Raw genomic sequence first — 17,252 nt, 5'->3', positions numbered from 1 at the left:
TTCGGGATAAATTTTGTGCAAGAGTTATGTAGTGTCAGAAATTACTTTAAACGAATTGCACACAACGAATGATGCGGCTGATAGCTGAGTAAGTTGAGATAAGTTGGTTGTTTGCTCCTCAGGGTCCTGCATGGCGCAACCCACCACGAGGGATCGGCCATGAAACGGACGGTGCCTCTTTTGTGAGATGGTATTGTTTTACCAGCCGGATTATTTAGATAAGTATGTTTAAACAAAGAACCAATCGGTAAACGATACATTAGAAATAAAATAAATCAAGGTAATACAAAAAAACGAACAAGCTAACATGGTTTCGGAAGTAAAGTGAATTTATGCCTCAGCTTAACATTCTATTCGTTTTGTCGCCTTTAGAAAATCGCATACGGCTTCGCAAACGTTCCTGTAGCCAAATCCCTTTTCAGTTGCTCCAAAAGAAAGCACCACCGGAAGGGATAAACTTATAGTCAACCCACGGAGAGGTTCTTCTAACAGTATCTGTATACCTTTAAGCGTTCATTTTCTCCGTTAGACTCCATATTAAGGCGATGTATAAAACAGACGATCGTGGCAGGGAAAGTATAAGGGATGTTATAGAAGTGAGTGTAGCGTGAATTGGAAGGCACAACTTGCCGTGGGCAGGGACCTAATCTGCGATCTTCGAATAAAGCGACCAATGCACTACCAACTGAGCTTCCACAGCGGTTATCCTCGCGCCCACTTTATGGGATTCATGCGTGCATTTAGAAGATGGAGTATCAGTCGGCGCCGCCTCTTGCCAATGAGAAGAGTGCGCGACGCTCTTTATCAGCCTGTTTGGTGTCACGTGACCTTATAACGAGCTGGCAGCTGACCAATAATCCCTCGTATAATACCTGAAGGCCCTAAGTCTGCCAAAACGAGACGCTCGCTATGAATGACAGAAATAAATGTGCCTTTCTTTTTTTTTGTAGGGCACCATATTAAATGTTTGTAAGAGATAACCAGCTGAGTAGGTCACATTTGATACAGTTATAACTGTACCAAAATAAAAAAAATGTTTTTTTTTCGCACAATGGTCGACAATGTGCTCGACTAAAATTAGAGTTTAAAAAATTAATAATTGCCTTTTCAATAAAACTTCTTTCAATTACGGCGGTTTTTTTTGTTTTTTTTTATAAATCGCGTACGCTTCAGCACAATCTCGAAGCAAAACAGTGCGCACGAAGTACCACTTAATTATTTTCAAATAAAATGAAAATATAAACTCAGCATTTACCGAGTTTTGTTGTACTCACTTCAACTTGCATGCGGCCGTATTGTTTTGAAATGCTGGTATTCTGGGGCAGTTGCGAGAATTTTAATTTTGTTTTTCCTTCAGAACTCACTCGATGACCAAGGAAAGGAAGATACGTGTAAGACTGTATTTTACTCGTTCTTTGATGGGAATCAACATTGTGACGCGAAGTCGGCCCAGAAAGTGTTCATTCTAAGATTTACACGTGGATCCTAAACTTTTGGCTCAAACACCTCGGGGAATGGGCCGTGAATCGTGTAACTCAGTTAAATACTTAAAATTTAGAAAGCAACTATACTTAAAAAAATTAGGGGCTAAATCGATTCTTTGCGAATAAAAATTAATATACGAATACACAAGACAATATTGGACGAACCTAGGTTGACAATGAAGTCTTGGCTCCGTCATGAATCGCGTATTGGGGGCTTATTTCACACGACCAGTCTCCTCAAAATCTCTCGTTGGCTGCACAGGCTTCAGAATGTTCCAGGGAACCTCCCACTGATCCCCCTTTCTTCCCCATTTTCACGGTGTATTCATGACGTTCAAAATGTGCCGCCAAAAAGCACTTTCTGCGCCATCTTTCAGACACTATACAAACTATGTCACGCCCCTCAAGGCCTCCGAGATTAAACGCTACCTCAGTCTCGGAGACTGAGCGCTTGTAAGCGAATTACTGTAAGAACACTGGTTACATGACCAATATACTAGTCACAATTAACTCGTAGGAGTCAAATATACCACAGGTTTGCCGACGCACGACTTGAAACGCCGCTCGCTACAGCGAAAGATCCCATTTTATATAAGCGGGATTTTCAAAATGAACCATAAGGGGCATTTCTTTCAATGGCGCATTACGTAACTTGTACGTCGCAATCATTTAGTAAATGTAGCTTCCTTAAGAGAGCGTTTATCCTCTGATTCATAATATAATAGAACAACACCACCGGACACTTAATTAAGGACAGAACTTCTGCAAACGTTGACTAGTGGCAACTTTCGCGTCGACTTTTTGTTTTCGCACATCGTATAATAGATAATAAAAAAACGAAAGAGAACTGCAAAATTTTCAAAACTAATAAAATAAAATAACAACCGCCTATTTGAAAGAAAAAAAAAAGGAAGCGAGCCTGCCAGGATTCGAACCTGGAATCTTCTGATCCGTAGTCAGACGCGTTATCCGTTGCGCCACAGGCCCACGTGGCAGAAATGAGAGTTCAGAGTGTTATCCCGTTGCAAAAATAATTCAAGTGAGGTTTTGTTTGTTTTTTATACATTTTTTTAATCTTTTATGGCGCCTCTTAAAACGAATTGGGCCCCTGCTATGTAGATATTTAGCGTAGGCTGAAGAAGCAGCGCGGGATATGTACTGCACACAACTTTAAGTACACTGCATATTCTAGCCAAGATTTTTTGAAATGCTGTCGAGCAAAATTACACATATAATACTACCATACTACTACTACTACTACTACTACTACTACTACTACTACTACTACTACTACTACTACTACTACTACTACTACTACTGGCACTGCAGGCAACCCCCAGTAGTAGTAGTAGTAGTATTAGTAGTAATAATAATAATAATAATAAAAGGAAGAAGAATAATGCATCTATAACAATTATTATTATTATTATTATTATTATTATTATTATTATTATTATTATTATTATTATTATTATTATTATTATTATTATTATTATTATTATTATTATTATTACAATACACAGCCTATCAGCGCAGAAAATTTATATTGTTGCCGCACATAGACTGTGACAACACCAGTACTAACAGTATTTTTAGAATACACAGAAACGAATTAACCTCAACGGTGCACCTAAATTGAGTTATTTTCAGCGGACAGTCGGCCTCGCTAGGTCCGACTCTGATTGAGAAGCAAGCCCCCTTGTCCACTCACCACAACGAAAGGGGAGACGGTATCTCCCACTTGACAAGTGACGCCCCGTACGGAAGTTACACAAGACGCCTTATAGCCGTCTTCTTCATAACACGTACAGGGACGAACACAAGACGTAATACTGGCAAAAAAATAATAATAAATATCAGGAAACAAAGTGAACAGCAAAGCGAAAACATGCAAGTGGGCTCCGATAGCAACTACAACAACAACAACATAAAGTACTGGTTGTTGCGCTTGAACTCTTGTCCGTACGACGATGAGACAAGATGCCAACGGAGACTAGCGAGTCCAGAGATGCGATCACGTTCAAAGGAATGCGTTGCAGCGAGCGACCGCGAACGCTACAGGCCAGGAAGTATGCAACAACGACCGCAACCTGCGAACCACAGCGAGCATCTTCTCAACTCTTCGTTTCCCAGTGCTGCCAACGACGTCGTTTCCTGCTGGAGCGCCCGGGCATTCCGCAAGGAGACCCACCTCCTCCCTCGACTTGAGAACAGGTTTCGGGCAAGGAGGGGTTTCGAATCCTCCCCGTTCAGACGGTTCGCCCAGGCCAGCCCGTTTGTCCCACAACACACACGTCAGCGGTGGTACAGCGGCCAGCCTTTTTCGGATTGTGTTGTCCCCCTCCTCCGTGCCGTAGCAACGAGATCTTCGGCTCGTAGGAATTGATATAGCGACGCCTCCTGCCATCAGGATACGAGATGAGTAAGTGAACACCTTCCTTCGGTTATTCGGATACCACGATTTTTTTTTTTAAGTTTGAACACACGAATGCTGAAGGACCCGGTCCACGGAGGAGTGTCTACCGATATCAAAGCTTCTCGTCGTCCCAGCGGTTCAACGGCTGATCGTAACGTCACCACTATAGGGTTCCAAAGATGATTCGACTAGAGTTACTCGCTACGATCTGACATCGAGACGGTAGATGCGCGGAGCGAAGCCGACAAAATGCTTCGCCGAGATTCCAAGTACGGTTTTTCGCGTTCCTTCACTGGCTCCGTGTGCCTCAAACGCAGGGTGCTTACGATATCGTAGCATAGGCCTAAAAGTTAGCTGCTACGGATGAATTGTGGGCGAGTACTTGATTGCTGCCAAAGCGGGAGACAAGATTTGTGTGCGGATAGCGGACCGACGTTCTGCTTGCGAAACTGCACGGCTGCATGAAAACTTGAGCCAGAAACGACAAATACTTGTCTTCTTGACAAATACGATAAACTCTCTATACGAAATGTAGCTGAGTGTTTGTTACGATCAACACAAAACGCGTTTAAACTTGGCAAGTGATGCGAAACGGGCCCTTCGGGGCAGGTCAACCGTAGACGTATAGCGTCTGTAACGCGTCGCTCGTTACGCCATAAATATATTCGACGTGGCCTTGACACGATTCGACACTACACGGTGGTCACGATCAGGGCGTGTAATTACGTGGTGCTTGGATGTCTTTTTGACGTGGAGCGTGTGCGTGAGGTAAAAAACAAAAAAAGGGAAGACGATTGGCTTCGAGGGAAGTTGTAATACAAGGAGAAGAGAAATCGAAGACCCATAATAGCTGTCTCGCCCAATTCAGTCCCCGCAACTATTCGCCGTGCAGTTGTTATAGCTTCCTCTTTCTTAACCACGAAGTCCTGGGTTTGAACCTCAGTCCCATGGGACCTGAATGGTGTAAATTTAACGCGCGTTTACGAAACTATGGGCGAATATTAAACGAGAGTACTAAGACACACCTCTGTTGGTGTTCTTGAGGAACACTCGATTTGACGAATGTTTGTGAATGACTACTTTGTATATATATGCGTGTTTAGGACTGTACGCATAATTTCGTGTGTTTACGCAATCATTAAATATATCATTGCCATCACCCGATATCTGGACTGGCTAACCAAGTGATAAACCATGGCTAACATCTCCAGGAATTTCATTACAGAGCTATTATCTGTCACTCTGTTTATTGTAGTATAATATGCCATAGATACACGCAGCGACAGCTTAATTTTAAGGTAGCTCTGTTGGGAGTAGTTGTGGTGTGTTTCGTGTTAAAGTGGTGCCACATATTAAACTTCCTGTTTACACTCTCTTTTTTTTTTCTCAGATAAACTCCTGGTAATAGCCACCCTATCGATGGTGAGTAACCTGCACTGTATGCTGTTTATACCGTAAACCAAGTGTTTTCCCGCTATTTCCGTGTTATCGCATGCCTGCCTCACGCGCATACAGCTGGCGTATATTTGTTCATGATAGCAGGGGTTCCAGGCGTGATCGCGAGGTCCTCACATCAACTGCGAATGCACCTCTTATACTTGGAGATGGCATGCCATAAAAGGCTTTCCTAAACACGCGTTGAATTCTCCTGTAGAAACGCGATGCCGGGTGGCCATGGTCTAAAGGATGCTTTCTGTTGTTGTTGTTGTTCTCCTATTGTAAGTGGCGCATACCCACTGTGGGGGACTGGCCAAGAATCGAGTGGTTTCAAAATTTACTGTTCAGATTTTGAATGATGGAGGTTTAACAGAAAGATTACCGATAGCCTAGGAAAGTGTGGTGCTTAATGTAATGCATACAAATATTTACATAAACGAATTTATTCTTAGAATAGAGCAATAATCTGAGTTTATACGTATATAATTATGTGGACCTGTCAGGATAATTAAACTGGTTAATTAGTCAACTTATTAGTTTCATCAATATAGTCCCGGACGGCCGCGCATACTGTCGCATTAGAGAAACCAGAAATGGAAGCTCCAAATGACAAAATGACAGGCAGAGATAAGTCCATACCAATACCACGTAAAGGTATTTCTAATAGGGTTTTTCGTAATGTGTTAAACCGCCTGCAGGTCAAAAAGAAATGGTCTATTGTTTCCAGTTTATCATAGAATGCACACAGTGGCGAAGGTGCCTGAGCAGACCTGTGTTTATAGAAATTTGATTTGCTCTGCCACCATGACGTGCGCAGACATGCATAGATGAATACATGCTGCATATTCATCCTGTGGGCTACGGAAAGCTACTTATATGGAATATAACAAAATCATTCTCAAAGCGTTTCACTAATACAACTAAGATTTGCAGACTATATTTTTTTAAACATTTTTAAAATGGGAGAGGGGGCTTCTAGCACAAGATGATGTCCTTATGTTTGCCCGTTTCTTACCCCAAGGAACCTGTCAGTCACTTTATGTTAGTCTGCAGTGCACCCACTATTACAGAGATGGTGATTTTATTTCGTATGGATGTTAGGACACAGCCGCGCGAGTTTTTCGAAGCGTTCACCCTCGTTGAAGTCACCATAAACAATGTACAGATCTCAGGTATTTGTGACGTCAAAAGGACATAACATGACGTGACGTCACATTTTGGCGTCATCACATGACATCGCTGCTCAGTCATAGGTGTGCCGATCCCGGATGTCGTGCAAAAACACAGATACTATCCTGGAAACAACACAGTCAGCCACCACGTTGTCAAATCGGAAAGGCCGTAGCTTCCTTATGGGCCATTAAGACTTGACCAATGGCGAAATTCGACAACAAGGCGCCGTTTGACAATGTTCATACTGGCACTCTACCTTATATACATAAAGCCTTCCAGGGGCGGGGGGGGGGGGGGGGTCGAGCTTTGACAAACACACTCGAATGACATGAAACGGACGTGCTTTCAGTTTTGAGTCGCCTTTGGCAAACGCATATAAGAGACTTGATTTCGAAGTTTGAAACGGCGACGCGCGTTTTCCCCAGATTTGCCAAGCATGACCGCCAAATTTACGTTTCTATTTCTGAACATCTCGGTTTGGATTCACGAGTTCGACTTCGGTAAGTCGCCAAGTCGCGACCACAGGCGATAAGAGATTGTACGTTGCCAGTTTTTCTTCTTTATAGAGTTGGTAAGCCTTGTTCCCTCCGCATGTCTCTTTCCTTTGGCAGTTGCCAGCTGGCTATTCTTTTCTTCTTCGATTTGCAATTGTTTTTCTAAGCACGCATATTGAAAAACAGTAACACCGGTTACCTTTGTGGCGTCTGTCTTGCGAAAGGTGTACGGCTGAATTTCCAGTGACAACCTTCTTTCCCACCGTTCGCCGTGTTTTGCAATCCACACAAATCTGCCACAGGAAAGCGCTAGACGCGAGCGTTGGCAATCTGGTGAGAAAAGAGCGGCGGATAAACGTGATGACGTGCTCAGTCGAGTGCTGCCAAGATCCGGGTGGAGGGAACAACGCCCAACCTCTTTACACAGGATGAGGTACTATCACAAGCGATGCAAGTATTGTCATGTCATTAGCTTCCACAAGCGTGATTTCAATGCAATGAAATACGGCAAATGACTGCACGTTGCATGCATAGTCGTCCGCAGGGTTCTCCTCCAGGAAAGAGGAAGGCGAAGATTTGTTGCAACAACCCCCCCCTCCCCCCTCGAGTATCAGCGCCCCCTTTATGTGACGTTACGGCCTAGTTTTGCTCCATCATAAGCATCCAACGGCGTCGCAGACGCCCGGACACTTCGTTGGTAGCATTGCGACACACCAGGCTCGTTGTGTCCGAAGTATGGAATGCCCGTAGCTGCAAGTGTCGCGTCGACTGTATACGTATACAGCAACGCGTTCAGTGGGGGAACTCATTCAATAGTCGCAGGCGTGACGCCTTAACAAAACGCGCTCAATATGGCACCTTCGGTTAAGGACACACCACAGGCGCTGGCAAAATACTACAAACCACGAAAAAGCGGTGGCTACGTTACTGGCGCCCCAGTTTAGCCCCAGTGACACCGGAACGCCACGGATAGTAAAAAAAACAGTGAGACCCTATGGAAAAACATTAGGAATACTTGAACTGTAGGGGCAAATATGCCGCCGGATTTGGCCGTAGTCTAGCAACACTTGTCCCCCCCCCCCCCCCCCAAGTCTCGCAGCAGACGTGGCGACACCAAGCATAACACTGCCAAAATTTCTGGCTACGCCAACGGCTGTTTCTTTGAAAGTTTTTTTTTTGGGGGGGGGGGCAGAGGGGAAGGGGTAACTTGACGCACTTTCCCAGGACGATTGAGGTACACAGCCTTCAGGGTAGCAAGATGTTTCAGCAAATGTGACAACTAACCAGACGCGTTTGAAATGAAGCGCTCTCAACTGCAGTATAGGCTCACATTCAAGAGTAGCCGTGACGCGTGCAACACTCTCTACCCGAGTTTGTCCGCCAGCGTCTAGGCCACGTAGCAGCTTCGCGCTTTCCCTCTCCGCTCTCTTTCATCTCCCCCATCCCTCTCCCATGCGCAGGGTAGCAAACCGGCTGCCTATAGGCTGGTTAACCTCCTTGCCTTTCTTTCCCTCTATTTTCCTTCCTTCCACAAACGGCCTTAGAGAGTGCGACACGATAACGAAATAGTTCTACGCATTTGGCGAAAGAAACAATTTCATTGTTATTTCCTCACCTGTTAAGGCAGCCGCGGGCGCAAGCTGCACCAGATGTCAAGGGTCGTGACGTGGACGATGGGAGCAGACTCGATGCTGTTTATTCGGCCGAACTTTCCCCCGGGAAACTGAAGATCATATTACAGCGATACACGGGCCCAGATAGCAGAGAACAGAGCGTCAGCCGTCGATGAACTGACAAGCGGTGAAGCGCGTCGGCATTTATACGCGCGCATTCGAACGTTCTAGCGTTATCGCTTGCGGCCACGTGGGTTCCAGAGTAATCTACAACGTTCGCGAAGTGGGCGTAATTATAACAAATTTATCTACTGCAGTCCCGAAGCTTCACAAACACTGCAGGCGCGGTTTTGCGCTGAGAATTACCGACAGTGAAATGAGGCGAGGGAATGTGGATATATGGGAATATATCAAGCGGCTACGGCGCAGCTCAGTGCGCAACGGAGGCGCACAACTGGGGCACAAGGTTTCTAGAACAAGTTCTAGAAACGTAGAGCTGGGCAGACGTCGGCACCAGTGTGCCTGCCGCGGCTGTTCGCCGAGTGACGTCACTACTCGTCAAACATGCACAGCCCTGCTCTCCAGGAGCCACGCGAAACTGCTCACCCTCGGCCAGTGCAGCACACGCTACAGAAGTTTCGTAAGAAAGTAACCTCGTCAAGTGGTATGCAAATATAGATCGAGTCGATGACTATAGTGCATATATATATATAGCTTTAACAAATATGAAATCAAGTATCTATCGAATGTGCGAATGGGCATGTTTCAGCGATACCTGGTTCCTCGATTTGTTCGCTGATTGTGCTTTTCCTGTTGACGTGTAAAAGCAATAAAACATAGTTGTTGTTAGTCAGCTCCGTCTTTGTGTCTTTGTTATTACTATGTCTACTTATCTATGTCTTGTTACTATGTCTTTGTTATTACTATTATTACTATTGTTCATGTGTCGCATTCTGAGTACCTTTTTTGTTTACTTGATGTTATTTTATGTAAGTTCACTGTTCACTTTTCACTTATGTTGCGTATTTTACGTGATGTTATAATTAATAATTTTATTGTTATTGTTCACCGAGGGTCCCACTGCAGTCGCTTGACTTTGGGACCCTCGTCTGCATACTACATTCTACGAATTTTGTGTTTTGAATGAATGAATAAACTGAATAAACTAAACTAAACTAGTCTCCGTCCCGCAGCGCTGTTTCTCCATTCAGAGTCAGTACGTATTCCAACCAGGCCGATTCAAGGGCGCTAATGCTATCCCTTGAAACACTGCAGGTGGCGTGCGTCGCGTTGGGCGACATGATGCGCAAGAGCATCGTCTTCGACGCCAGCACGCCCAAGGTGTTCTACTGCCCGCAGGAGAAGCCGCGCGCCCTGGACAAGATGATCGTCAAGGCGAGGCCCGTCGAGAAGCTGTGCGAGTTCGAGGGCAAGGGCCTGCCCAAGGGATACAAGTCGGACTGCTACAACGACGTCGACGAGTCCGAGTACGCGTGCGCCGAGAAGCAGCGCATCCTGGTGAGCGTCCTTCGCTTCTTCGCGGCACATCGTTGTGTATGTATAGGCCGTATACACACGGTTGCTGAAGCCCAGGTGGTCGAAATTTCCGGAGCCCTCCACTACGGCGTATCTGATAATCATGTGGTGGTTTTAGGATGTTAAACATCTATCTATCTATCTATCTATCTATCTATCTATCTATCTATCTATCTATCTATCTATCTATCTATCTATCTGTCTGTCTGTGTGTGTGTGTGTGTGTGTGTGTGTGTGTGTCTGTCTGTCTGTCTATCTGTCTGTCTGTCTGTCTGTCCGTCTGTCTGTCTGTCTGTCTATCTATCGCACGGTTGCTGCGCTCGCGTGCGCATATGGAGTTTCCAAAACAGCGCTTCTTTTGGCAAAACAGCGGTACCTTTAGAGCGCCAGGAAGGACCTTGCATTCCGTTCATTCAAACTTTACGGCGGTGGTGTGACATCACACGTGACGTTGCTACTGAGGTCACGGGACTTCGAGCTGTTAAGAAGCAAGACCACAAAACGTGAAAAAAAAAAATGTCGAGCAGAGCAGAGGCCTGCACGAGTTGACTAAGGTATTTCTTTAACGAGCCCCTACCCAGCGTAAAAAAAAAAACAAAACAAAGCGCATTCTCTCCTGCCGCATCTCGTCTTTCTGGCGCACTTCGTGACGAAAGAGCAACGATTCGCGTGACGTCACTGCGGAACATACCCTAGCAATTGGTCCATATACGTGAAATATCGGATGGGAATTGCCTCCTGCGGCTCCCTGCAATGTAGCCGCCCACCCGTTCTTCCTTGTCTCGAACGATAGTTATCATGCGAGATCGACTTATTGATTGATATGTGGGGTTTAACGTCCCAAAACCACCATATGATTATGAGAGACGCCGTAGTGGAGGGCTCTGGAAATTTAGACCACCTAGGGTTCTTTAACGTGCACCCAAATCTCAGTACACAAGCCTACAGCATTTCCGCCTCCATCGGAAATGCAACAGCCCCAGCCGGGATTCGAACCCTCGACCTGCGAGTCAGCAGCCGAGTACCTTAGCCACTAGACCACCGCGGCGGGGCAGAAAAGATAAAATCGACAATGCAGCATGTATCGCTGAAGCGGAAACGTGGCGCTGGCAATAACACGCTGAAAAAAAAAATAAATGTGAAAGAGCTCTCTACAAACACAAGAGACTTCCGCAGGTTTGTCTCTCTAAATATAGCCCGGCCGCCAAGCATAGCGAGGCACGTACAGAACACAGCTCCATATGACGCCAATGTGAGACGCCTAATCTTCACTCGCCTCGTAGATCAGTGTGTAAGATGCATCTTGATGTATCACAAGTCATAAAACAAATTCCTGTTGTGTAAGATGCATTTTGATGTATCACAAGTCATAAAACGAATTCCTGTAAGCTTAGATGTTCTGCGGAAGTTTTCCGGACTCCGATCATAAATATAAACGAACCCACAAGTGCGCTGGAAGCCCGCTAGCGCGAAGAGTGGGCCAATCCGAGTCCTACGCATCATTCTCATGGCAGCTGAACGATTGCAGCGCCAGAGTTCCATCTATAGGTAATCGTAGGAAACTATCGTTACCGGGAACTACGGCGGGGATGACGCAAGGAAAGCACGCGAGGTTGATAAGGATGATAGCTGCGTAGCGTAAATATTACCCCAAACCCTCACAAGAGACAAGGGAAATTATTGAGGCGTATGAAATTGCGAGATTAGCAAACACGTGCGTTAACCGACGTTCCGTATCGCGTTTACCAGGTGGTCGAAATTTTTCGAGCCCTCCACTATGGCGGCCCCGCCGTGGTGGTCTAGTGACTATAAGGTACTCGGCTGATGACCCGCAGGTCGCGGGATCGAATCCAGGCTGCGGCGGCTGCATTTCCGATGGGGGCGGAAATGTTGTAGGCGTGTGTGCTCAGATGTGGGCGCACGTTGAAGAACCCCGGCAGGTGGTCGAAATTTCCGGAGCCCTCCGATACGACGTCTCTCATAATCATGTGGTGGTTATGGGACGTTAAACCCCACGTATCAATCAATCCGTATCGCTTTCTCAAAAATAGTTTCATTGCCTTCATTTGTCGCAGTACAATGAACTTTCGCTACGTCATGATAGTACTTTGTACACGTGCTCGGTTGAACGATGTGAATCCACAGAATTTCGTTTCAGTTATTTCCGCTCGCTCGGTATATGTTTATTGGTTCGTGCAAAAATAAAAGATCAGTTGAAACTATAGCGCTCCATCCATGTCATTTCTCTTCTACATCCTTGTCCGCGCTTACTGCGACTGATCCACAGAGCTGAACGGATGGCTCGCGCCAGTGGGGCCCTGGAATAGGGGCACCACCCTGCCGGACAGACTACGCTCTTCACCCTGTATATTCCTCGGGGCACGGGAGTTCAAGCCTGTCTGGATTATGTACATAATAAAGTTTTTTACTACTACTACTACTACTACTACTACTACTACTACTACTACTACTACTACTACTACTCACAAGTCGTGGACCCAAATACTCGATATTCTTTTTTTAGTGTACTGTTGTGAGCCACGTCACTATTACTGCTGTTACTACTCGAACGATGACGTCACGAGAATCATGCGGAATGTCATCATCTGCGCAACTTCGTCGATGGCTGTATACCTTGATTTTGTGCGCGAGGCATCTTGAGCTCTGGACGCGGCGTCATCTGTGTATACCCCGAGATAAAGTTTACTAGGCCTCTTCTGAATGCTGCGTGTTATTGTAAGAGCGTAACACTTGTTTTCGTTTTCCCAGCTGCGGATCAACCCTCCCAACGACACGGACACCACCACCACGGAGGCCGCTACCACGCCTAAGCCTTCCAAGAAGAGCAAGTCCTTCAAGGTGCCCAAGAACTGAGCGCCCCCCCCCCCCCCCCGAAACCCGGATGCCGTATAACGGAACCGGAAGAACGCTTCAATGGCAGCTATTTTCAACATTGTGACAGCGTTTTCACTATACGGGCTGTTTTCAGCGCTGTGGTTGCTGAAAATAACCAATTTGTTCTCCCTTTTTTTGTTATTTTTAAACATTACGGTCGGCGCGCTTGTTGACGAGCAGTTCGTTTTCAGTAAAAGGTTTAGGTGACAGCGCTGTGCAGCAGACAACTAGTATAATAAATTATCACTGCCACTCACTATAAGGATATGGGGGTTCTCTCCCTACCATAATACCATCATTTCTTCGGGTTCAGTAAAACGAGCATCATTTCAAAAGCTTGCTTTGCACTTTTTTGTAATAAACGTGCGCACAGTGAGAGACGAAGAACCAAGCGAACTCGTTACAATTTCCAATCGAACAAAGTGTGCCACATTGCGGAGGTTTACCAGGCTGCGCAGGCTGGATATACAAAACTGTGTCCGAGATCATATTACGACCGCGGTTCGTAATAAAATAGCTATTTTGCAATAAAGAGTCCTTTCTTTTTGTAAACTTTTGTCTCAAGTTTTAACTTGCCATCAAGAACCTCAAAAGAAGACTCAAGAGTGCACTTTTTCTCGCAAAGCTCAGATTTATAAGCCACCACACTATGGGGGAGGGTCGAAACCTCGCCGAAAATTCTTAATTTTGCACGTGTACACGCATACATACAAACACGTACGAATGTACAGGGGGGTGGGGGGGTCAAAAGTTACCAGGCCACTATGGCATGTATTTCTACGGAAGCGTGGCCTGGGAACTTTTGACTGTAGGGCTACACAGTCAGGCGCCGCTTGCGTGATTCACCGGAGATAGCGCACCTGCGAGTAAAGTTTCGGGGGCTCTAGCTGCGACAGTACAGCGGCGCCTCTAGCGTCCAGTGCACATGAAAACAAGTGCACACGGCACCGACAACGGACAAGGCGCGAGCATAAGCCTGACGAGCAAGCTCCTAAAAATCAGCGCAGTTTGCACGAAGTCCACAAGCCTGGATCCCAGCAGATATGGTGGGCCCCCAGCTGGTCTCGGCTATAGGCGTTTGTCCATAGCCATACATAGCTATACTTGCGTTTGTGTCTGCTCCTATCTGTCCCTCTACTTCTTTCAGTCTCTTTTTTTTCCTTTTGTTTAAATTTGACACGTGTATGGCAAGAGCTCGCGGATGCTCGCAAGAACAGCCAGCTGGAACGACTCAACTTCACGCCCGCTGGGAGGTCTGTACTACGGTATCTCAACTACAGCGAATTATACATTGCGGATGCAGATCGGAAAAAGCGCATCCCGGTGGATGTTCGAGAGTCCCTGTCCATCGCGCCTATCCCACGCAACATGCACACACATCCCACAAAGGTATAGACGAAAGGCTAGGGCAGAACGCCCGCTATACCAACGCGGCCAAGTACCCCCGTAGAAACGCGTATGGTATCAGCGTCGCAGACTCTCAAGGCCGAGAGTTAGCGTCGGCCACAGTCAAGGCACGCAACTGAGACGCAGCGGAAGAAGCAGCTATGGCGGCAATCGCTCTCGCCACCACCACATGTAAAGACGCCGCGGTGATCTTCGCCGACTCGCAAGCCGCTTGCCGGAATTATGCGAAGGTCCACGTCTCAGCCGACGCAATCAACATCCTGCAACTGCGAAGCTCTCCACTTCCATATACCTGCGTAATCTGGGCTCCTGGACACGAGGGTCTTCAGGGAAATGAAGCGGCCTACGACGCTGCCCGCGAGCACGTCAGCCGGGCTGCCCTGGGACCAAAGGATACCCAATGCGTGGCTGCAGAGATGGAGGTAGTAGACAACACCTACTCGTCGCTACTTCAACACTACAAACTGGAGCGACGGTTGTACCCTTCACCCCATCCGAAACTAACCAAAGAAGAGAGCGTGATTTTCAGACGCCTGCAAAGCAACATTTGCAAACATGACATATTAATGCACCGCCTCTACCCAACGACACATGGCTACATGTACCCGCTCTGCAGCGTACCGGCACCCTGCAGGCACACTTGCTCCTGGAATGCCAGTGCCATGCAAACCACCACATGCAACTGGAGCGGGACCACGCCCCAAGAATGAACGTCGACCACCTAATGGAAACGTGGGAGGCCAAGCTCGTCCTCGAGGACCTAAAAGACCAGCGACAACTCGTCGCCAGGGCCAAGAAGGCAGTCAAAGCCAGAAGGTTCCTGGACTAGGGAACCCTCCCACCTTAGGGTAACACCGGGCCTTGCTCGGAACACTGTTTCTAAATAAACGTTTATTTCTCTCTCTCTTCTCTTTTTATATCTGTCTCCCTCTCCTCCGAGCACGCGGGTACGAATCTCGCCTCGCCAAGGATGCGTCAGAGTTATTGATCGGCGCACGTGTTCTGCGAGTCTCAGTACTTCAGTGTACGCGTTTTTCAGCTATCAGCTATCATTGTTCAGTAATAGTCAGCAGGTTGACCTACTAGAAAAAAATGTGCGATTTGTTTTGGGAATTTACTACAGTAGAGCCTCAGTATCACTGAAAGTAGGCACACACCTCACTGGTAGGGCTTGAGACAAACTTTCAAAAGCCCCGAGGCTGAAATTTTTTTCACGACGTTTATTCCATAACAGGCATAGACAGGAGCAAATATAATGCATCGCCATCATTCTTTCGTAGGGCCACGAGCAAGTGGAATGCTTTTCCGTGAGATATTGTAGAAATACAATGTAATGACGTTAATACCACACTTTCTGCGCCGAAATGAGTGGTTGTTAACTTATCGATGCTTATATCCCCCCTGCTATAATGCCTACTATTGGTCATGAGCGTACCTAATATATAAAGGCAAGAGGATCAAGGGAGCACGCGCAGGTTCACGATGACGGCAGCTTTCTATTCACGACACATGACCATATTTAGGATATGCTGTAAATATGGAAGAGGGAGAGAGGGCTATTACTATATATATATCCACATCATACCGTAACGAATGTAGGCGCTCTGGTGAAGGTGCACGAACCAACCTTATGCCCATGTGATCCGAACAGATGACGGTAGAAAGGAAGGTAGAAGAGGTACATTGCGCCAAAATCACACGCTTCGCTATGACCACGCTATGATAGAGGTACGCCGTGGTGGAAGGCTCCGCATGTCTCGGCCACTTTGGGGCCACCTTGGGGCCACCTTGGGGATATCTCGGTCAACTAACAGCACTCTGCACGATGGTGATGGAGCAGTTCTCACGCTCTTGGTTGCCCACTAGAGGCGTACAATTAGCGCAAGCCCCTCTAGTTGCACGGCGTGATCTCGGGCCTTAACGGAAGATAAGATGCGCTGCGAACTTCTAATCAAGAAACGATACCCGTGAGTTGCTGCCATCTGAAAAAAAAATTTATAACAAAACACAGCGGTCGGCACGACATTTTGGTTGAGGTCCAGGCAGACAAGGATCCCATTTTCAGAAAACAAGTTCGTTGAGATTTCGCTTCGAATCCCGGCGTGATTTTTGTCCGCCTCGTGCGGCGTCTGTCGTCGGCGGTTCGGATGAGGGGAAAGTTGGTGGTGGTCAGGACGTGTGCCACACCTGGCAGCGGTGCGCGGGGTTCATGGCGCGCTTCGACGGGCACCGGAACGCGGCGTGGAACTCAGGACTGTTCTTCAACGCAGTGTTCACCCTGCAACGCCGGCGAACAAATCTCGTTTAAAAAAAATGACGTACAACACGAGTGAACGCCTATATTCCGTAAACCATGCTAACCAGTGACTTAGCGGAGCAACGACTTAAAACAGTGACCTGGTGGTACGATAGAAAACGTTAACCCAACACTACATAAAGAAGAAACATTTTTTTTCTCAGTTTACAGTGCATACAACCTGAAATTTCCGGAAAGGTTCCGTCTACGGCCTAATGACGTCATTCAGGGATGCGCGCCCATTGGAGCAGGCCAAGTGCCTTCGCGAAGCAAATACCACGGACATCTAAATCGCAGCATAAAAGTCTTTTTCCCATTACTATAACGCAAAAATCTTGCCGTAATGATGACGACTGGGCGAAGTTAAGTCTTAAGGTACATAATGCCTACATTGCAGTCACTGACTGGTATAAAAGGTTTGTGCGTCTATGTGGCTCATATTGTTCTGTCACAATTATGATTGGTATCAGTCTATCGTTAGATAATTTTTGTGTGTCTCGC

General features: G+C 46.6%; 1 protein-coding gene and 1 non-coding gene across 2 annotated transcripts; one reads left to right on the top strand and one right to left on the bottom strand.

The window, feature by feature from the left end:
* Nucleotides 1-2,398: 2,398 nt before the first annotated feature.
* On the bottom strand, nucleotides 2,399-2,471 carry TRNAR-ACG (transfer RNA arginine (anticodon ACG)). The gene has a single exon. It is a non-coding gene; the product is annotated as a tRNA-Arg (tRNA).
* A 1,276-nt stretch (nucleotides 2,472-3,747) lies between these two features.
* Nucleotides 3,748-13,600, top strand: LOC119180769 (uncharacterized). Its single transcript, XM_037431904.2, has 4 exons — nucleotides 3,748-3,906; nucleotides 5,291-5,322; nucleotides 9,893-10,135; nucleotides 12,923-13,600. The coding sequence occupies exons 1-4, from the start codon at nucleotides 3,903-3,905 to the stop codon at nucleotides 13,025-13,027; spliced, it is 384 nt and encodes a 127-aa protein (XP_037287801.2). The 5' UTR covers nucleotides 3,748-3,902; the 3' UTR covers nucleotides 13,028-13,600.
* Nucleotides 13,601-17,252: the final 3,652 nt, after the last annotated feature.

The sequence above is a fragment of the Rhipicephalus microplus genome, chromosome 10 (assembly GCF_043290135.1).
Source record: "Rhipicephalus microplus isolate Deutch F79 chromosome 10, USDA_Rmic, whole genome shotgun sequence".
Classification (NCBI taxonomy): Eukaryota; Metazoa; Arthropoda; class Arachnida; order Ixodida; family Ixodidae; genus Rhipicephalus; species Rhipicephalus microplus.
The sequence above is the reverse complement of the archived record's forward strand: the minus strand, read 5'-3'. Positions and strand labels throughout refer to the sequence as shown.